Raw genomic sequence first — 22,003 nt, forward strand, 5'->3', positions numbered from 1 at the left:
TTTTCAACATTAAGCTTCATCGTCGACCACCAATAATAGGGTTTCAGGTCCCAATACATTTTAGTGCTACCAGGATGAATCGAGTACATGGATGGTCTTGTGAGCTTCTTCCATCAGAATATCTCTGACTCCTCCTGTCTTAGGTATCCAATCTGATCTTGGAACACCTTCAGTCCATGACTGTTTATACAGAACACCAACGTTTTGCCCAAATGTTCTCCCTTTCGGTCATTCTTCTCAGAAGCTTCGTCTTGAGCTTTCTTTATACTTTCCAAAATTTTCGAGACAACTTCAATTCTCAACGCTCTTGGCCTCTTTCTTTCAAGATTGACTTTCCGACTGAGAGCATCAGCGACGACATTAGCTTTACCGGGGTGGTAAAGTATCTCACAGTCGTAGTCCTTGAGTAATTCTAACCAACATTGTTGCCTCATATTTAACTCTTTCTGATTAAAGAGATATTGGAGACTCTTATGATCAGTAAAAAGTTTGCACTTCGTGCCATAGAGGTAATGCCTCCATATTTTCAGAGCGAAAACTACCGCTGCCAACTCCACATCATGAGTCGGGTAGTTCTTTTCATGCTCCTTCAATTGTCGAGACACATATGCTATCACCTTTTCTCTTTGGGTCAAAACACAACCCAACCTAACACCAAACGCATCACTATAAACAACGAAGTCTTCAACTCCATCGGGTAGAGAAAGAATCGGTGCCTCACATAGCTTCTTCTTTAGCTTCTCGAATGCTTCCTTATGCTTCTTGCTCCAAGCATAAGTAGCTCCTTTGTGGGTCAAAGCTGTTAATGGAGTAGCAATCGAAGAAAAGACTTGGATAAACCTTCGGTAATATCCAGCTAATCCTAAAAAGCTTCGGATCTCCGTGGGACTTTTCGGTTTTCCCACTTCATCACAGCTTCAATCTTTGCTGGATCAACCATTATCCCTTCTTGGTTGACCACGTGACCCAAGAATTGGACTTCTCGAATCCAAAAATCATATTTGGAGAACTTTGCATATAGCTTCTCCTTCTTCAAAACTTCTAACACTTCTCGCAAGTGTCTGCCATGCTCCTCTTGGCTTTTCGAGTAAACTAGAATGATGTCTATGAACACTATCACAGATTTATCAAGGAATGTATTACAAACCCTATTCATCAAATCCATGAATGCTGCTGGAGCATTGGTTAGTCAAAACAACATAACCAAGAACTCGTAGTGTCCATATCTAGTTCTGAATGAAGTCTTCTCGATATCTTGTTCTCTTACCTTCAGCTGATGATATCCTGACCTTAGATCGATCTTCGAGAAATAGCTTGAACCTTGCAATTCATCAAACAGGTCGTTAATCCTTGGCAACGGGTATCTATTCTTTATTGTTGCTTTATTCAGCTCTCTGTAATCAATGCACATTCTCATGCTTCCATCTTTATTCTTCACGAATAACACCGGAGCTCCCCAGGGCGATGAACTAGGTCTAATGAAACCTTTGTCCATTAACTCTTGAAGTTGCATCATCAGCTCCTTCATCTCTGTCGGTGCTAATCGATACGGTGCTTTTGCTATTGGCGTGGTTCCTGGTAACAAGTCTATTATGAACTCCACTTGTCTATCTGGTGGTAATCCAGGAAGATCTTCGGGAAATACTTCCAAATAATCACACACCACTAGAATATTCTGTATCACCTTCTTTTCCTTCATAGCATCGATCACGAATGCTAAATATGATGTACATCCCTTGGTCAAACACTTTTTGGTTTTCATTAGGGAAATGATTCCAGAATTCACTCTGCGTTTATCCCCATACACCATAAACGACTCTTTCCCAGGCGGGTTTACTTTAACTATCTTCTTCTTGCATAATATCTCGACATCATTGGCGCTAAGCCAATCCATTCCCAACACGATGTCGAAACTGTTAAGTTCGATAGGCAATAATTCCTCATGAAACTTATTCCCATTCAAGTCAATTAAGATGTTTTTCATACGATGGCTAACAGGTACAAACTTGCCACTAACAACTTCGACTAATAAAGCATTATCTAGTCTATCAATAGGCAAAGCTAGTTTTCTACCAAACTCATGCGGAATAAAGGACTAGTTGGCTCCAGAATCAAACAAAATTTGAGCAGGTAATTCGTTTACGAGAAAGGTACCTGAAGCGACATCAGCTTCATCTTTCGCAGCTTCCAGTGTCATCTAGAAGGCTCTTTCTTTCGGATTTGCTGGAATGTTGGGCTTAGCTGCCTCCTTCTTCTTCGGACAGTCTTTCAAAATGTGCCCCTCTTCATTGCAACCAAAACACATCCTTTTATTGGACGGACACTCATTGGCAAAAGGCCCAATTTTTCCACACTTGTAGCAGGTTACTTCCTCACTACATTTCCCAAAGTGCTTTTTCTTGCACTTCTCACACCATTTCGCTTCGCCTCCTTTGCCTCCAAACTTTTTCGAAGTAGACTTCAAAAATTTACTTTTCTTACTGGAACCTGAAGTTCCTTCAAATTTTCTCTTTTTGCCAACTTCAACCTTATCGGCGGTTCTTCCCTTGATCATGTCATCATCAGACTTGGCAGCCCAAATAGTTGCCTCTAGAGTAGGTGCCTGACGCACTGGCACTGCGTACTCCCATGGGAGTCCCTTTCCATACCGGTCAACTTTAGTCAGCTCATCTGGAACGATGCACAAAGCAAACTCCATCTTGTCTGTGAAATTATTAGTATATTCGTCGACTGACATGCTGCCCTTCGTCAATGTCAGAAACTTGTTTTCCAACTCCAACAGATTTTGAGCCGAGCAGAACTTGCGCTTGAACTGCACCAAGAACTCCACCCATGTCAATTGCAGTGGCTCATTAGGGCTTAGGATCTTCCTTAGAGTGTTCCACCAACTGTGACAACCCGAAATTTATTCCGTCACTGTAACCCATTTCCGTTAATAAAATTTATTTTTATTGAAATTTTCCGTTAACTTTTAGGTTAGGCTAATCAATTAAGATTTTTATTATTATGATTTTTAATTAAGATTTTTATTATGATTTCTTAAGTGTCGGAACGGAATAAAAACACGTGAAACACCCTCGATAATCATTTTGAAAAGTTTTTAGTTTACGACCAAGTCAGGTTACGACTATTTAATCGGGTACGACCATAAACTCCGTTTAACGTCGGTATTGGGTGGATCTCCACCTGGCCACAAACTCAAACCCTATATAAGGGTTGAGTGGCCTTCATTTGAGCCTTTTCACACCTCCTTATAACTTTCTCTCTCTACTCTCTCTCTACAAGTCGGTTTTGGTCAAGAAACGCCCCATTCATGCTCCAAAATTGTAAGTAATTCTTCCTAGCTTGTTGTTTAGCTTGGATGCATGCAAATTCGTGATTGAATCTTTCAAAAGCCCCAAAAACTTGTGTTTATGATTGGGGAACACCTCCCAAAACCGTAAACTCCTATAAGGGGGTTTTGAAGCCCCAAAACCCTTCCAAAACACTTCTAGTGCTTAGCTATGACTTAGAAACTTGCATGCATGAACTTAGAACCCCAAAATCATGTCTTTATGGGTGTAAACATGATTTTTGCGGTCCATGAACATTCATGACCCATAAACACCTTTTTAAGGTGTCAAAATGCCCTTAAACACCTCCAAAAGCTTGCATAAGTGCCTAGAACCTTGTATCCCTTCATGTGATGCACCAAACCATGCAAAAATGAGCCACACATGAGTTTACGGCTGTAAACCCATGTGTTTACGGCAGTAAACTCACCAAGGGTCCTTCAAGAACCGTAAACTCCATTTCCAAGGTTATTTCAAGTCCCGATCACTTCCTAAGCCTTTGATTCAACCCTAGAACCTTCCCTTGTGCAATATGAGACCTTTGAACACCCAAAAACACCCCACCCATGAGTTTACGGCCCTAAACTCATGGGGATATGGTCTTTGGGCCATAAACACCCCTAAGGGCTTACTCTTGAAGAGTAAACTCCTTATCAAGGCCATACACTCCTTAGATGCAACCCGTATCACTTCCAACACTTGAGATAAGGTGTTTTCGCGCATCGGAGTGTATTATCTTACTTAATTAGTGGTTCAATGTCTAATTAGATACAATTATGTATCACTTCATGTTACATAGGATCCTCGCACGTGTTCAAGCCCTAAATTGACACCTAGAGTCCTACCCGACACATCCTTGTCTGGTGAGTTCATACCCCTACACATTTTTCCGTGTTTTCATGTTTTCAGAGGGGGGGGGGGGATACAAGCAAAAGAACAAGGGTACTTGTACTCAAAACCTTTTATTTGTATGAAATTTTTACATGTTCAACATGCTTTTAACATAAGAAAACGTTTCACCAACCGACTATGAAAATAACTGTTGATTTAGTTTTCAAAACTAAAATAGGGGAACTTGTAAATCTTAATCATAAAATGCTATATTTTATATTTTACAAGGGATTTCATGTCATTCATAAAACAGGATTTTCCATATTATTACTTGTAAATTCGTTATTCTTAAGATTGGAGACACGTCTATAACAACCCAATTTTCACGTCCAAAAATTTCGTTTATAAAACATAACATAGAAAACATTAAGAGTTAAAACATTGTTTATTTGAACCACTTCACATCGAAACCAAAGTGAAAACCACAACATTTGATCAACCAAAATATCAGAGTATCAATCCCAGAATAAACTCGTAACCGCGGAAACAAGAGAGTGTGTGTGACATGCTGCTACCGCACCGACTCCTTTCCCCTGGCTGAGGAGGTACCTGAAACCAAAACTGAAAGCCGTAAGCACAAAGCTTAGTGAGTTCCCCCATAATACCTCATACCATGCAAGCATATAACAAACAACGTTCAGCTAGGAGTTACGGGCCTCGCCCACACTCAGGAAGATACGGGCCCTGCCCACACTTTGCTAGCCGGGAGATACGGGCCTCGCCCACACTTGCGAAGATACAGGCCCTGCCCACACTTCGCTAGCCGGGAGATACGGGCCTCGCCCACACTCTACTATCTGGGAGATACGGGCCTAGCCCACACTCCATTCTCGGAGAGATACGGGCCCTGCCCACACTCAACCGCCAACCCATAACATACAAGTATCACACAGACAACAAGTATAAGCACTCTATCATATTAACACATATATCATACTTGACTAAACCCAGAGATACGGGCTCGGCCCACGCTCTAGTACTAGCATCTCGTCTACACGGGTCGGCCTTGGTGCCTTAGACCCGTTCCTACTGGAAAGGAAACTCACCTCGAAATAGCTGCTGGTCTGTGTGGGAATTGATCACCTACTACTGCTGCTGCTGCTCCGGAAATCCTCCGGCTGTAATTCCCACAACATACTAAATCAAACACTGCTAACTGTCCTTTTGGGTAAAATGACCATTTTACCCCTAATCATGCCATAAGCCAAAGTCAGAGTCAACTTTCAGTTGACCCGACTCGCCGAGTCCCTGTCCAATCGATTGACCTGGGTCCCGATTCTACTCGTCGAGTTAGGCGTTGACTCGACGAGTTCTCCTTCCAAACTGATTGTTCAAGTCCTTCATCCTACTCGCCGAGTTGTATGAACAACTCGGCAAGTTCATCTTCATCTGATGAACACCATGCTGAGACTCGCCGAGTTGTATGAACAACTTGTCGAGCCTGTTCTTGATCTAAGAAGATTGCCTTGAACTCGCCGAGTCAGGGCATTGACTCGCCGATTTCCTCCATGGGTGAGTTCGGCTTCCAACTCACTGAGTCACACCCCGTGACTCACTACTCAAACTCGACACAACGAAAAGGGGACAACTCGGAGACTCGCGAGCAGACTCGCCGAGTCAGATGAACGACTCACCGAGTCGTCGCCATGCAATCACTAAATACGCGATTTTGCTCGATTCCAGCATATGCCATTCATAGATCTGGGTTCCTCGAGCATGAATCACACGTAAAGTTTCCAACTTTACGTGTAGATATTCACCAATGAGGGATTTAGGGCTCAAAATGCCTCAAAAGGGTAGATCTAGGGTGAACAAGCAACAAGGGTCCATAAAGGTAACGGATCTGAGCTCCTGGAGCTCAATCTTGCCTAGATCTAAAGGCCAATCAACTTATTACGACTTATCTTGTACATACAAGCTTGGGGAAGGGCTCAAGAAAGACTTAATGGAGCAATAAGCATAAAAACAGAGGGAAAACGGGTTATACCTCAAAGAAATCACTGAGAGAATCACTAAGATGCTTGGCTTCCTTCCCTTCCTCTTGATCTACTCCTCTTCCTTCACAAAATCTTCAAGGAAACACACTAAAAAGCTTCAAACTCACAAGAACAAAGGCTAGGACGTATGGAGAGCTTCTGAGGGTGAATGGGGCAGAGTTGGGGCGCAAATGATCGTTTAAATAGGGTGCAAACCCTTGGAAATTAGGGTTTCATCAGACAGCGCGGACTCGCCGAGTCCAGGATATGGACTCGCCGAGTCGCCAACTTAAACGTGTCCCGGGTCCCGTCTCTACTCGGCGAGTCGGACCTATGACTCGCCGAGTCCAAGGCTAAAAAAATGGAAAATACTCAAATAAGATTTACATACCAGGAACCAGGTGCTACAACGTCCTTGGTAACACTCTAGAGAGATACGCGAGTGTAGAACTAACCTTGTAACCAGAATCTCCTGGAGGGAGAACGTGACTTGAGTGTATAGATCTATACGGGGCTGACTACCTCGCACCTTGCTGCTAGCTACAGTGGGACCGACAGGTCTACGGGTGACAAAAGTCATAAAGTGATACTGGCCTTCTTACTTGCCATATCTAGTTTATCGTATGGTTATAGAACTCGCAACTTAGATAATGGAGATTTACTTTTAAGTAATAATGAATCTAGTGAACTAACCTCAAAGTAATAACTGTTTTGATTACTAGAGGGTATCAGTGATACCCTTAGGTATTAGTTCACAACCTACTGATTAGTTTTATATACGTGTTAAAACTAATTTACTTTTCAAGGATAACCAAACTTTCAGAGAAACTTCACTTAACGATACAAGTATGATAGATACTTGTACACTTCATTCCGGATCGATAACCAACCACCAACTTTTAAGGAAAATAAGGGTTTTTCCTAGGATAACATAACTTTTCATAAACAGGATGTTTAACATATGGATAACCAAACTTATTTTATAAGAAAATATGGGATTTTCTTGGGAAACTAGTTTTCGTAAACTTAAAGGAACATTTTCTTTCACCAGAAACAAACCGCTTATGAACTCACCAGCTTTATGCTGATATTTCTAAAACTGCTTATATTCTCAGGTTCTCGTTAGACAGGTATCTCGCTTACTTTTGGAGAAGACGGTGCATATAGAAGTCTCGTCTATACTTTTGTTATACTGATGTATATATATAAAACATGTATTTCCTTACTTTCAAACAAATGTAAATGTTCTTATGTAATGTAATGGTTGTGTTTACCATGCTTGCTATGTTCATTGGTTGTGATACTACGAATGACGTCCTCCGCCCCGGAACGTTTCCGCCATCGGTTTCGGGGTGTGACACCAACGAACAGCTCCACCCCTGAATTGACGCACTGCGAATGTGGTTTGCAACTTGCCTCTGCAGCCACAAGTCATAAAGGCCAATTCCATCTCCGAGATCCAATCCATGACTCCGATCGGATCCTCCTTTCCAGTGAAGGTCGATGGTTTGCAAGTCAGAAAGTCCTTGTACTTGCATCCCATTCCATCATTCCTTCTATCCTGGTTGTTTTACCTAACTATTGGTGGGTTGACTTGACCAACGGTTCCACTGAAGTTCTCTCCTTCAGACTGCCCTCCGTTAACTTCAGGCTCTTCCACATGAATTGACAGTTCTTCACGATTCTGTTGAAGCAACCACCTAGTCTTCTCCATCTAACGATCCAACATTGTTTGAATCATCATTTCTACACTAGCCATTGTTATTGGCTCAGGTGCTGCAGCTACAACGGGTATTTGTTCAATCACTGGTGGCTGATTCTTGTTTTCATCAGCATTTCCAACTCCACTTCTTGTTCTCACCATTTTGATCTATACACCGAATAAGGTGAAATTAGATCCTTGTTAACAATAGATATTCAAATCATCCTTATCACTCCGAAACGTTTACATGCTAGTTCTAATATCGTAGACGTACGCTTAGAATCCTACACACATAAGGTTTCCAGATCCGGTCGGCAACATACCATAGATCCGATCAAATAATATCATATATGGAAAACATATAACATTTAGCACATAAAAGCATTTTAGGCAATTTACCTAAAATAAACAAGTGCTCGTGTCTAAAATATAACAGACACACATCTCACAATATCACTTAGCATTCTAATTTTAAGTCTAGAAATCCTACAAATTCCTAGTTCGCTTAAACTAATGCTCTGATACCAACTGTGACATCCCCAAAATCTCGGCCAGAAAAGACCGATTTTCATTTATGCTTTTAAAATAATTTCAGAGTAAATCCTTTTGATTTGAAAGAGTTGCGGAATTTGTTCCCAAAAACAAAGTATGATAAAATAATATTTACCAAAGCATTTCATAAAGAAATGTATTTTCATTATATAATCAAAACTCGGGATGTCATGTTCCGATACAGACCATAAAGCATAAACGATAGCATAACAAGTCGTTCAACAAATATATACATATACAGACTTGTAAACAAAACAACTTGATGATTCATCCATCTTATGCCCTTGCGCCACTTCCTGTAATACAAATAAAACTGAGTGGGTCAGGCTTGGGAGCTTGGTGAGCATATAGGGTTTTCAACCCACAATAAGTAATTAACTTTATTTTCATTAACCAACAATAACCCATTTACCCATTCCCGTTATTCTTACTTTATGTCCCTAAAACAACTAACACAAGGGACCTAGTCTAAGAATATTTCATTGGGGCGACAACACATGCGTTCGGGGGTTTCCCATCAATATATGTCAAATAAGGCAACCATGAGGGGGATGGAGTACAACGAATGAACAACCAAGTTCATTAACACCTACAGGTGGCGAGCCTGCTAGCATTTCACATGACTGTCTAGAAAAGTCCGTGGTCGTCATCTAAACTCCGCTAGATGACTCAATCAAAAACAACATCGAGGCCTCTCATCTGTTTATCACACATCAACTATCTACCCATGTTCTACCCAACATATTAGTAGATAAAAATCTATATTTTTGTACATAGTTTAAAACCTGTATAGCATTCTCATTCAATACATATTCCAACCAACAGATGAGACACATACACATAACACATATTCATAGAGAATAACTCATATCTATATAGAAGAAAGTGAATATACATTCACACATATAACAACAAAATATACACATAACACGTATTTCGTATAAAATACTTCATAATTATGCGTTAGAAGAAAGTGACTACACACTCACTTGATCAGAAGATGATCGGACAACACTACGGCTTGTAGAAATAATATTCTTCGGCAGATCTGGAAGATCTTCACAAAAACCGGACTCCTCGCGGGCAGAGCTTCGGCTCGGGAATCTTACTTCTCGGGATCTTCGGGGCTTTGGGACTTGCTTCGGGTCTCGGGATTAATACCGGGGCTTCGGGATAATTCTTGCATGAAAATCGAGGTAAAACAGGAGAGAGAGAAGAGAAATTGAGCAAAAGAATCGGTTGCACTCGACTTCCTTTTATAGGGTCTGGATCCTCGATTTACGCTGGGTATAAATCCTAGTTACACTGGGTGTAACCCGGATAAGACCACTGACTCCCTCCCTTTGGATAATATCAGATATTTTATAATTAAATTTAATATCGAAATTATTTAATAAACTTCAAAAATTCATATCTTCCTCATATGAACTCCGTTTTCGACGTTCTTTATATCCCCGCATAGGTGAGACTAGGCTCTACAACTTTCATTTAGACTTCGTCGGCTAATTTTTACTTTATTTTTATTATTTATTTTTAGTAGGCCAGGACAGGAAAACTCCGTTATAAATTGATAACTTATTCATCCGACGTTCGTTTTCGCCCATCTTTTTATCGTTTCACTACTATTAACGAGATCTTTGATTCTCGTTTAGATTGTTTCGGCTAAAAACCGCTCGGTCTCAAATCGAGTATTCGGGTTGCATACTGTTAAGTCGAAACTTCGAAAAATCATAACTTCTTCATACGAAGTCAGTTTTGGACGATCTTTTTATGCACGCTCTCGGTTTAATGAACTCTACGACTTTCATTTAGATCACTAAGGCGAAATATCGCTCAAATGTAAATTTCACTTTTTACGTCATTCAGCGTTGTCAGTTCTGTCGCGAAACTTCGACAGGTCATAACTTCTTCGTTATAACTCGGATTTCGGGATTCTTTATATATTCGGAAACCTCGTTTCAACTGCTACAACATTATCCATAGATATCCACTTTATCTAACATTTATTTTGACGCTTATTTTCATTCTTAATTTAATTAAGTCACACAATTAAGCACAAAACACATAATACTCAAATAATACATCTTTATTATTTCAAGATGGGTTACAAGGGTTAACCTAGACTATTACATTGCTATTAATGACAAGCCCAGAAACACGGGCGTTAAAAACCCCCACCAAAGTCTAGATCTATAATATATGTTGCTCATGGGACTCAGGAGAGTCGTAAAGTTGCCAACTTTATGTGTTTCTTCCATTCAAAGTTGCTTAGACATGAAGAACATTGGACAATATCTTAGATCTAACCACTTCAAGCCATAACGTTTGAGCCTTTGACACTTACAAAGGTCCATAAGCAATGTGAGATGTTGTTTCCTGATAAGATCCACCACTAGACCACCTTCTTCTCCAAGCCAACAAATGATCCAAAAGGCCATAAATCACTAAGGGAATTCGGGCTAGGGTTTCTATGAGGTAGAAAGGTGTTGGATGCTCGTAATGAACCCTAGAAATGACTTAGAGGGGTTTAAATACATAGGGAACCCTAAAAAAAATCATGGCTTAAGCCAAAACAGTTGCCGTACCTTGGCAACCCTTGGCTACACATTGGCGGTCCAATTAAACATGTGTGATTTTATTCGATGCCACGCCGTGGGTATGCTTGATCCACGTCGTGACATAGAGTTTTTCCCAAAACTCCATCTTTAGCCCCTGAACATAAAAGGCTAACCAGTTTAAAACACGAGTGTTACAAGTAACTAGGTATCCGTTAAAAAATAACGGAAGTTACTTAATTGACAGATAACTTACGATTAACAACACCCCATGGTGGGCATTCTTTTCTATGTTTGATAGGTTCGTATTGATATGTAATCAGTCCTTAGACGATAGGTCGTTATCTCAACCGAAGTCGAACCTAACTTGACTAATCTCTATTTAATCAATTAATAAAAATTATAATATTAGTCATTTCGGTGGGGCCTAATTTTTTTCTTTTATTATAATTAACATAAAAACAAAAACTTAAAAAAACACACTTAGGACTATTTTTTTACCAAACACATCTACAATAAATAAAAACTATAGTTTTCATTTGTCATCTTTTTTTCCAAACATACTCATATTTTAATTTTATCAAAAAAGGTTTAATATTAACAATAAAATATGTAATATTAATACCATATGAATTTATTTTTACTAATTATCAAAGTTATCAACCATATGAATATTATTCTTATAAATCGACTTCGAAAATAATAGACATTGTTAATGAAGACGATAACAATAGATTTATGATATGAGAGATCTTGGGAAACACTCAAAGAATAATAAGTTTAATAATAGGGGTATAATTTGATTTGATGTAGTGATTATACGTTATCTCTCGAAAGAGTTGAATGTTCAAATTTCGTTTAACATAGTAATATAGTTACAAAAAGTATTCTATTACATTTTTATATTCAAAAGATGAAAAAATATAAAAAAGAGGAAAAAAAGATTAAAAAAAGTAAGTAAAAGAAACAAAAACACCTAATTGTGAACATGTGATTTTGAATCGTTTTTATAACCGTATTCCAACAACAAGGAGAACTCTTTTTAAATTGTTTTGTAGGATCCATCAACACAAATTTTAAAACTTGTAATATTGAAGTTTCAAGTTATGATGAAAGACAAAATTGCAAGAATGGTCCTTGTGGTATGTCGAAAATTGTCATTCTGGGCCAAACAAGTTTGGACTAGCATTAATTGTCCAAAAGTTTCCATTTTGTTGCGATTTTGGTTAATTTTGGTTTGATTTTTGATAAGACGATTTTGCCCCTTTATATTTGTTTTTTTCCTTTTCGTTATTTAATTATTTTCCTAACTAAAATATAAAAATAAAAGAAAAGAAAATAATCTCCCCCCTTCTCTCTCTCTCTCTCTCTCTCTCTCTAAGAGAACGTCACCACCCTCACTCCCTCCCCCAAACTTCACTCTTGTCGGAAAGCCTGAACACCACCGGTAGAAAAGATGAACGCCATCGGGTCGAATCACTGGCAGCGAAACCCTAACCCTAAAAGGCGAAGCTTATCGATTCTCAGGAGGAAGCATATCTGAAACGCTCGTTACCCACGAACTCCAGTGGTGCTAGGGCTTGTGTTCTGTTCATCTTGAAACCACCATCATCTTCATCGATTTGGATTTCCACCTAACCACAACGTCTTCATCATCATCGATTTGGATTTCAGCCACTAGATCTGTTTGTCACCGGAATATGTCGTCCGACCACCAACATCGCCATCTTTGTTAGCAAACTCTAGCTTGCAGTCACCTTCATTTCTCTCCATTTCTGACATTTCATCGTTAACAGGAGTTCAGATCTGTTCGTCGGACTTCAGACTTGGTAAGCTCACTTTTGTTGAACAATGGTGTCTCCATCTTCCTTAGTCTTGCCGTCCTTATGTTTGTCAGAATTCAGACCTTGTGGGCCCCCTCTTTACGGATCTGCAACACCTATCATATCATGGTCATAATCGAAGGGTTTGCTGAGGAAGATAGGTCTGCTAAGGAAAATGGTCGTCTCAGAAGGCGACATGAAATGTGTTTGCCGAGGAAGATGGCGACGATGTTATGATTCTTCGGCGGTGGTCGGGAGATGTAACTCATATCGACGGTGGGAATGAAGGCGGTGGTGGTACTGATTGGTGGCAATGGTGGCGTTTATAACTCCGAAAAGTGGTGGTTGTGGTGGTATTTTTTATGTGAAAATGAGAGAGAGAGAGAGAGAGAGAGATTCTTTTCTTTTCTTTTATTTTTATTTTTTACTTAGGAAAATAATTAAATAACAAAAAAGGGCAAAATCGGAATTTTATAAAAGATCAAACCAAAATGGACTAAAATCGCAACAAAATAGAAACTTTTAGATCATTAGTGCTAGTCCAAACTTGTTTTGCCCAAAGTGGCAATTTTCGACATACCATAGGGACCATTCTTGCAATTTTGTCATGATGAAAAGGTGCATAACTTGTAATGCATATATAAACACTTTCACCTTTAGATGTTTAGATATGCATCGCATGAGATGCATTCTTTTATAATAAAAATTACAATAAAAAAGATTATCGTGTTCTTACGTATCTCTGAGTTCTTAGAAGATTATACTTGTCAAAGCCCCTCCCCCAACAAACACACACACATACATATATATATATATATATATATATATATATATATATATATATATATATATATATAACTGAAATAACAATATACATTAAATTGAAGTAATAAGTGTTGAAAGTAATTTTTCATAACAGAAAAAGGATATAGATTGAAATAAGTTTTAACTAGAAGGGAGTAAAGATGTAAAAAATATTTAATATTTGATAAAATTATTGTTTCAATCGTAAATAAAAGGGGAAATGACATAAATGTCTTACGAGCTTTTTAGGATTAATCCATTTAGTCCCTTAACTTTTTTTGTGATTTTATGAGGGAAGAAAGTCATTTTTTTTTTCAGGTCGATTACGTCTTTTTGGCTAAAGTAAAGGGGCCAACCGGTTACCCCTTTGCCACATTGACATTTGTTGACCAATGTTCCCATGTTGACTTTGAATTTTGCTTATGCGTCAATATTTTTGTTGTCTAGGTACAACCTCTTGAAGCACATGACCACCTTATCCCTCCAACAACCAAGCTCACAAACTCCTACTTATACCACCATTAAACCATCCTTACACCACCCCACCCAAACCCAAGAACTCCAGCCAGAATCCACCCATTAACCACCGCTAATACCACCTTAGATCAGTCGAATCCCACATCTGACAACCAACTTGACCCACCTGCTCCATATACCACCCCCATCGAAACCCATTTAAACCGGAAACAACAACTACCTTTAACTACGACTTCAACCACCAATACCGCCAACACCATCAACAGATCTTCACCCTGTTGCAACCCCTCGTTATCTCACCCTCGTAAACCACCATAGCCGAATCCCACCACGTTCCACTCTCAGGGGCAGAGCTTGAACGATTAATTTTGGGGGGGGGGGGGGGCGGGGGGCAAAAGTATTAGAAAACTAAATTTAACGTTTTTACACATAAAATAACCATTTTTTCCAGCAATTAAACACCAAAAATACCTATAATTACGGTTCTTACACATAAAAAAAACAATTTTTTTTCAGCAACTAAACACCAAAAATACCTAAAAGAAGAATTACAACTCAGCCTAACGACCTTTAAGGTCTTTAAATTCATCAATTACTGACTTCGTATCAATGTTTTCAACAATTTCTCTTTCTATGTAAACCACCAAGTTGTTTGCGAGAAAGTCATCTGACATCTTATTGCGAAGGAGATTCTTAAATATTTTCATTGCTGAACAGCCCCTCTCTGTTGTTGCGGTAGAAACTGAAAGTGTCAAGATTAACTGAACCACTCTATTAAGCAAATAATATGTCTCACGTTTCTGAGTTTCTACAAGACCCTTGCATAGGTCAACAATAGTTGATACACCACTTAGCTTGGGATTCTTTGTCATATCGATATTAAAAATCTCCAATTGATATCGTAAGTGAATTCTCTCTTGCTCCGTAAAATCTTAAGGATAATACTTTTCAACGAGAAGACAAATATGATCAATGTTAATCACTTTAGGGTGTTCTTTTGAAACTAAAGTAAAACTACGACTTAACAACTCCATCGCTTGATCATTGAATCTACTATTAAACTCATGTAACTGTTTGTCCAATGTGGATGTAAACAAATCTACTCGATAAAAATGTTCAAAAGTAACATGATTATCGTTTTTCCGAGGCTGGTATCGAGTAGAAGTATATGGAGCTTTCATATCTAGCATATCTACTTGATGTTTCTCACAAAATAACTTTACCTGTGCAAAAAAAGAATCCCATCCGTTGTTCCTGAAATCATTTATACTATCCTTTATTGCTAAAACTAACTCCATGGAATTAAGAATATCTTGGGATTTATTTTGTAGAACTTGAGAAAGTATATCAATTTTTCCGATTACTTCTTTCATCAAGTGAAGAATAAAAACAAACTCAAATGATTTCAGGAAACAATAAGCTACATCAGCATCTCCGCGTTGAGAATAAATAGTAGATACATTATCCATTATTCCCTGGAGAACAACATGAATACAATCAAACATGTTAAGCAAACTGAAAATGGAATGAAAATGAGAACCCCAACGTGTATCACCAGCTCTTCTTAATGTCCCAACTTGATTCAATCCTGTAGCTGATTCGATTTCACCAAGTTCCAATAAATGTTCAATCTCAGTTGCCTTTCCCTTTCGTAACTCATCATGCCGTTTACTAGAAGCACAAACTACATTAATTATAAAAATTAAGTTTGTAAAAAATTGGTGTATAGGAATAATTTCCCTTGAAGCAGCCACCAACGCTAGTTGTAATCTGTGAGCGAAGCAGTGATCATAATACGCATAAGGACAATACTTAAGAACAAGTGCCCGCAGCCCATTCCATTCCCCTCTCATATTACTAGCACCATCATAACCTTGGCCACAGATTTTACTAACATCAAATTGATAGTGCAAAAGTTGGGTCCACATATTTGTTTTCAAGGTTAATGATAAGGTGTCCCTAACATGAACCAAATCCAAGAACCTTTCCCGTATGATCCCTTCTGCATCAACAAATCTCAAAACTATGGCCATTTGCTCTTTTTTAGACTCATCTCGTGATTCATCAACCATGACACCAAAGTATGAATCCTTGACTTCACTACAAATATGCTTCCGAACTTTATTTGCAATAATACTCATAATTTCTTTTTGAATATCTCCAGAAGTATACTTTGAATTATAAGGAGCTTTCTCTAATTTAACATTTGCAACTTCATAATTATAAGATGCTAGAAGTTTTAGTAGTTGAAGAAAATTACCTCGATTTTTGGAATTAGGCGTTTCATCATGGCCTCGTAAAGCACAAACTTGGAATGTCAACCAACGAACTGTGTCAACTGAAGCTTTTAATCGTAAACGGTTCTTCAGTATTTGTGCTTCATTTTGCTTCACTATGATATTTTCAATGTGCGTTGCTTGATTCATCAAGTTTTCAGCAAATGTAACAGCATTTCTATGTTGTGAACAACATTTCTATGTTGTGAACAACCTAAGTGCTTCAAGAATGCACACTTTTTTCCATCATTAACTTTTTTCCAATTGTCAAATCCTTTTACAGTAAATGCATCGTAACCATTGCACACACTTGGCTTATCATTAAATATATAACAAATAAAACAATAAGAAACATGTGTTGTTGGAGAATACTCTAACCAATTAGGGAAAATGTTGAACCAAGAATATTGGAATCTACGAGGATGTTTCTTTGAACTTTTAGCATGATATTCTTGAAGATGTATTTGGAAAGGTCCTAAAGTCATATGAGCTCGTCTTACTTGTTCCCTTAAATTAACCGGATATTCCCACATTTGTTTTCGTTTAGCGGATCTCTTTTGAGATTTTTAAGATCCATTTCATTAGGATTTGATTGTGTAGCTTCAAAAATATCATTCTCTTGTTGATTTTCATGTTCTTGCGGTTGCAGCTCACTTGTTGAAGCTTTGTGACGTTTACTTTGTTGATTTTCATTATGAGTTTCTTCATCATCATTCTTTCTTTTGAAAAAAGAATCAATGGTTTTCATCTTTCCCATAAAATTGTAAGCTTTGTATGATTGTATCTATAAAAATCAAAATTGAAATCATAATCTCATATTGCAAAATTCTGAATTCAATTAACCAACAATGCTCCTAAATCCTACAAATTTTATTTATAAGAAATCATTTAACCTAACAATGCTCCTAAATCCTAACAATAAAAAATCTAATCAATTAACTAACAATTACATGATATAAAAACAATCAAACATTGTTGATTTTGATTTAGAAAAAAATAATCAAATAGTTGATTCCAGCAGGGACAGTGATGCACGTCAGTTAAACATAATTGAGATTAGAGATTATGATTTTTGCATTCTGAAGACAAAAAAAAAAAAAGACAAACTTGATTAAGCAATCGATTCCAGCAGGGGCGCATGGCAGCAAGCCTTGCAGCGATAATAGATGGAGACTTTAGCGTGCATCACAGCAGGTCAGCAACATGCAAAGACAATCACGATCCCTTCTTTTGTTTCATTCGGACTATTGGAAAGCACCGGGGTTAGCCCAAATTTTTAATGTGTATGGCTTAATATGGATAAAAAAACATGGGCTATTTAGACTTCTAATAAAAAAATCAGAAGGGGGGGGGGGGGGGGGTCCTGGCCCTATACAACCTTCGCCCATGTCCACTCTTCTCGACGAACACAACAACTGAACATCTCAGCTCCATCATTTCACATAGCCACCACCTTCACGACTCCCGTAAACCAGCGCCTGTGAACCTCGAGAACATCCATCATCACCTTCGTGAATAACCATTACCAATACCATAGCCAAACCTCCAAACAGGAAATGACCACCTTATACCACCTGTTGTGACCGGAAACAAACATCACCGTGAGTTCTACCTCCGCCAAACCAACACTGGTAACCATTGTCACCTCGGGTTTAACCCAAAGACACCACCACTAATAAAGCCACATGTTGCATTTGTGTTTCTCTCAAACCGAAACCACCACCTTGATCTTCGTTTTCTCACAGTCGACCATCACCAGACAAACACTACCCCTTCTATTTTTTTTCACAGAACTGAAAACATATATAAGTCATTTGTTTGTTTTTGAGAAAAAAAAGAAGAAAGAATGAAATATTTGTCTATGTGTGTGAGATCTCTTTCGAACCCGAGAAAATGAAGAAAATTGTTGATTGTTTTTTGTTGACTACATAAGAGAGAAAGAAAGGAGGATGGTAGTGCACAATTATCATTCAAACCTACTAAAACAAATAAATGGACTAAATTGTCCACAATTTAATTCCCTTATAAAGCCACAAAATTTGTGGGCTATATGTCATTTTTCATAAATAAAAATGTGACAATTATGTCCTATCAAATTGGGGTTATTTAACCCAAGTAAAAATGGAATTCTCTTTTAAAGTGGTTTTTGATCTTTAAATTGTGGGTGTTTAACAACACCCCTCATTTTGTTTTCTCCTCTAAAAATAGAAAACGCAAAATTTTGTTTTCCTCCTAACCTCAGCTTCTATTCGAGAAAAAAGGAACCAAGCTATAAAGATCCCTCATTCATCACCTTTTCGCTCCTACCTTAATTCACACAAAAAATTAAGGTTATCCTAAAATTCTAACTAATCTGTAAGGGGGGGCCTTTGTCCAATAGATTCAACAGGGGGAGGGTCGAACCTACTCTTCAGGCCCTCTCTCAATTATCAACGCTTCTTTACATATCATAAAGCTTATATTAGATTTAGGTTTTAGGTGATATATGTAGAGGTAGGAGAAGAACACCAGAAGAAAGAAAAAAGAAAATCTAAGAATAGAAAATTGTATTTGTTTTGGAAGAGGTAAGGATTAAGGATGGGCAGCACCGCAAAAGTTGCCATTTTAAGCGTCACTTTCATAGCGCTTCTGGCCGCTGTTGTTGCGTTGATTGTCATGATGCACAGACATTCCGAGGAAAAGGCAGAACATAACAAACAGGACGATGACGTAAAGGCCTCCATTAGAGCGGTTTGCGAGCACACTGACTACAAGGAAACTTGCGTTGAAAGCCTATCCAAAACAGGCACCCATTCTACTGATCCTTATGACCACGTAAAGGCCACGTTTGAGATCACAATTAAGCAACTTGAGGATGCTGCTAACAACTCCACGCTCATGAAAGAGGTTCATGCAGACCCGAGAACCAATGATGCTCTCAAGTGTTGCAAAGAGCTTGCAGATCTTGCTGTTATGGATCTAAGGAGATCTGTCGATAAAATGTTAGGTTTTGATCTTAGTGACGTCGGTCATTCCCTTGTCCAACTTAAGATCTGGATGAGTGGTGCGATAACTTATGAACAAACTTGCCTAGACGGGTTTGAAAAGACCGAAGGAGATTCAGGAGAGAGAATGAGAGAATTGTTGAACATATCAATGGAGTTAACTAGCAACTGTCTTGCTATGATCACAGATCTCTCACAGGCGTTTGAAGTAATCGACACACCCCAGAATAGTAATCGTCGTTTGCTTCATATGTCCAACAACGACCTCAATCTTCCTGAATGGGTAGATGATAACGACAGGAGTATGTTACAGAAAGCACCCAAAAAAATCAATCCAAACCTGACTGTTGCACAAGATGGAAGTGGAGATTTCTTGTCAATTGTAGAAGCTTTGAAAGTCATTCCTACTAAATCAAAGAAAGGGTTTGTGCTCTATATCAAACAGGGCGTTTACAATGAGATAATCCGATTCCCCAAAAACTTGACTCATCTAGTGCTCATCGGCGATGGCCCAGAGAAGACAAAGATAACAGGAAACTTGAACTACATAGACGGAGTTTCCACCTTCCACACTGCAACTGTTGGTAAGCTAGCCATTGTAGTGTTATCTTTTACGAAAAATAAAGTAGAAACTTAAATATATATACCGGCTTTATGTAGGTGTAATTAACACGGTGTCAACAATTTATGCATGCAGCTGTTTCTGGAGACTTTTTCATTGCCAAAGATATCGGATTTGTGAACACAGCAGGTCCCGAAAAGCATCAAGCTGTGGCTTTGCGTGTTAGTGCTGATAGAACAATCTTCTACAACTGCCACATGCATGGCTTCCAAGACACCCTCTACGCACACACCTATCGTCAGTTCTACCGTGACTGCACAGTCTCCGGTACGATTGACTTTGTTTTCGGAGACAGTGCGGCGGTGTTTCAAAACTGTATCATGGTTGTTCGGAGGCCAATGGATAACCAGAATTGCATTGTCACAGCACAAGGAAGAAAGGAAATGCGACAGCCAACAGGATTGGTTCTCCAAAACTGCAGCTTTGTTGCGGATCCTGGGTATTTTCCGGTGAGAATGGAACTCAAATCCTACCTTGGACGACCATGGAAGCAGTATTCAAGAACCATTATAATGGAATCCTTCATTGATGATTTGATCCAGCCTCAAGGGTGGTTGCCATGGAATGAAACTTTTGCTTTCGATACCCTTTATTACAGCGAGTTTAATAATCATGGACCAGGATCTAACAAGTTGCAACGTGTGAAATGGCCTGGCGTTAAGGAGCTAACTACAAAAAGAGTTAAACGCTTCTTGGCCGGAAAATTCATCACCGGTGATACATGGATCCCGCCAACAGGTGTGCCTTACAATTCAGAGTTTATGTTCGAACCCCCAAAAGATGATTCCAAGAAGGATAAAGATAAGAAGGATAAAGATAAGAAGGATAAGAAAGATAAGAAAGATAAAGATAAGAAATCTGATGGAGAGAAAGGAGATGATAATCCAGGTAAAAAGAAAAAGAAGAAACGTAAGAAAGACAAGGGTAGATCGATATCAGAGCCTCCATCTTCAACCCCAGCACCTTCACCAGCTGAAATTAGTCCTAGCAACATACCTAACCAAGTACCCAACAGTGACATAAGTGCGCCAGCTTTAAGCCCTGTAGCACTGTCACCAGAAGCATCCCCACAAATCAGAAAAAGATCTTTTTTCAATAGAATTTTTGGAAAGGTTTTATTATAAGTGTACGTAGTCGCGAGTTAAAGGATTAGTGTGTATCTATGTAGTTGTTTATAGTTCCAATCGGTATGCCACCCGTGATAAGAAACGAATATGTGGCTTTCAGTTCAGATTAAACTTTTAACATGGAATCATATGTAACATATATAAAGTAAAATGGTGAGAAAACTACAACCTCAGCGTAAACATTGATGATGATGATCATGACTTCATCTATCACCATAAGCAGCATTCATTTAATCAAACCATGTTTGAAGCAGATCGCCAATTAAAAGTAATGCCGATGGGTATGGGTAACGTCCATACCCACGTTACGGGTGCCACGTCATCTTCTCTCTATAACATATCTATAAACATCAAAAGGAAACGGTGGTTTTTTATTTGAAATGACGTTGAGAAGAAGCAAATCAGCAAAAAAAACAGAGGAATAACACACGTTTCGTCCCGTTACCACCATCACGCCCGATGACATAACACCCGATAACGGCTGGCTGGGGCGGTGTTCCTACCGCCATGGCGCCGTTAATTAAGAATCTGCCACATAAGCATAACGGCCGGTGGCGTTGCCCGCTCCATATACTCTAATGAAAATTATGGATCCGGATACAACGTTATATAATAACTTTGTCTATATGATGGTGACATTTTCATTTTTAATTGGGGTTTATAGGATAAAATTTGTTGGAATTTATTGAATAAAATATAGTAGGCTAAAAATAAGACTGAAATAAGTGCTCAGTAAAGAGTATCGATTTTAATGGATAGTAAAGGCATCCACAATGTATTAAAGTTATTAGAGTTTAATGGATTGATACTTCATCATTTATTTACAAGATAACTCTATATTAATTAATTTTCTTACAATGTATTGAACTCAATAGAATATAT

The 22,003-nt window shown here is 38.5% G+C and overlaps 3 protein-coding genes across 3 annotated transcripts; 1 reads left to right on the plus strand and 2 right to left on the minus strand.

The window, feature by feature from the left end:
- Nucleotides 1–14,672: 14,672 nt before the first annotated feature.
- LOC145064332 (uncharacterized) lies at nucleotides 14,673–14,984 on the minus strand. The gene has a single exon (XM_079011802.1). The coding sequence runs from the start codon at nucleotides 14,982–14,984 to the stop codon at nucleotides 14,673–14,675; it is 312 nt and encodes a 103-aa protein (XP_078867928.1).
- Nucleotides 14,985–15,044: 60 nt separating this feature from the next.
- LOC145064333 (uncharacterized) lies at nucleotides 15,045–18,027 on the minus strand. The gene is made up of 4 exons (XM_079011803.1): nucleotides 17,932–18,027; nucleotides 17,232–17,249; nucleotides 16,907–17,172; nucleotides 15,045–16,566 (listed from the first exon to the last, which is right to left on the minus strand). Exons 1-4 carry the CDS (start codon nucleotides 18,025–18,027, stop codon nucleotides 15,045–15,047), a joined length of 1,902 nt encoding a protein of 633 aa, XP_078867929.1.
- Nucleotides 18,028–18,708: 681 nt separating this feature from the next.
- Nucleotides 18,709–21,313, plus strand: LOC145062900 (pectinesterase-like). The gene is made up of 2 exons (XM_079010491.1): nucleotides 18,709–19,956; nucleotides 20,070–21,313. Exons 1-2 carry the CDS (start codon nucleotides 18,966–18,968, stop codon nucleotides 21,116–21,118), a joined length of 2,040 nt encoding a protein of 679 aa, XP_078866617.1. The 5' UTR covers nucleotides 18,709–18,965; the 3' UTR covers nucleotides 21,119–21,313.
- Nucleotides 21,314–22,003: the final 690 nt, after the last annotated feature.

This window comes from Lactuca serriola, chromosome 7 (assembly GCF_051521515.1).
Source record: "Lactuca serriola cultivar US96UC23 chromosome 7, Lser_US96UC23_V15, whole genome shotgun sequence".
In the NCBI taxonomy this organism is placed as follows: Eukaryota; Viridiplantae; Streptophyta; class Magnoliopsida; order Asterales; family Asteraceae; genus Lactuca; species Lactuca serriola.

What these genes read in the sequence shown, in the direction of transcription:
- LOC145062900 (XM_079010491.1), top strand. Translation starts at nt 18,966, where the DNA reads ATGGGCAGCACCGCAAAAGTTGCCATTTTAAGCGTCACTTTCATAGCG. An exon ending in CTTCCACACTGCAACTGTTG is followed by an intron (nt 19,957 to 20,069) that starts GTAAGCTAGCCA and finishes TTATGCATGCAG; the next exon opens with CTGTTTCTGGAGACTTTTTC.
- LOC145064333 (XM_079011803.1), bottom strand. Translation starts at nt 18,027, where the DNA reads ATGGTTACCAGTGTTGGTTTGGCGGAGGTAGAACTCACGGTGATGTTT. An exon ending in AACAAATGTGGGAATATCCG is followed by an intron (nt 16,567 to 16,906) that starts GTTAATTTAAGG and finishes TTCACAACATAG; the next exon opens with AAATGCTGTTACATTTGCTG.
- LOC145064332 (XM_079011802.1), bottom strand. Translation starts at nt 14,984, where the DNA reads ATGACAAAGAATCCCAAGCTAAGTGGTGTATCAACTATTGTTGACCTA.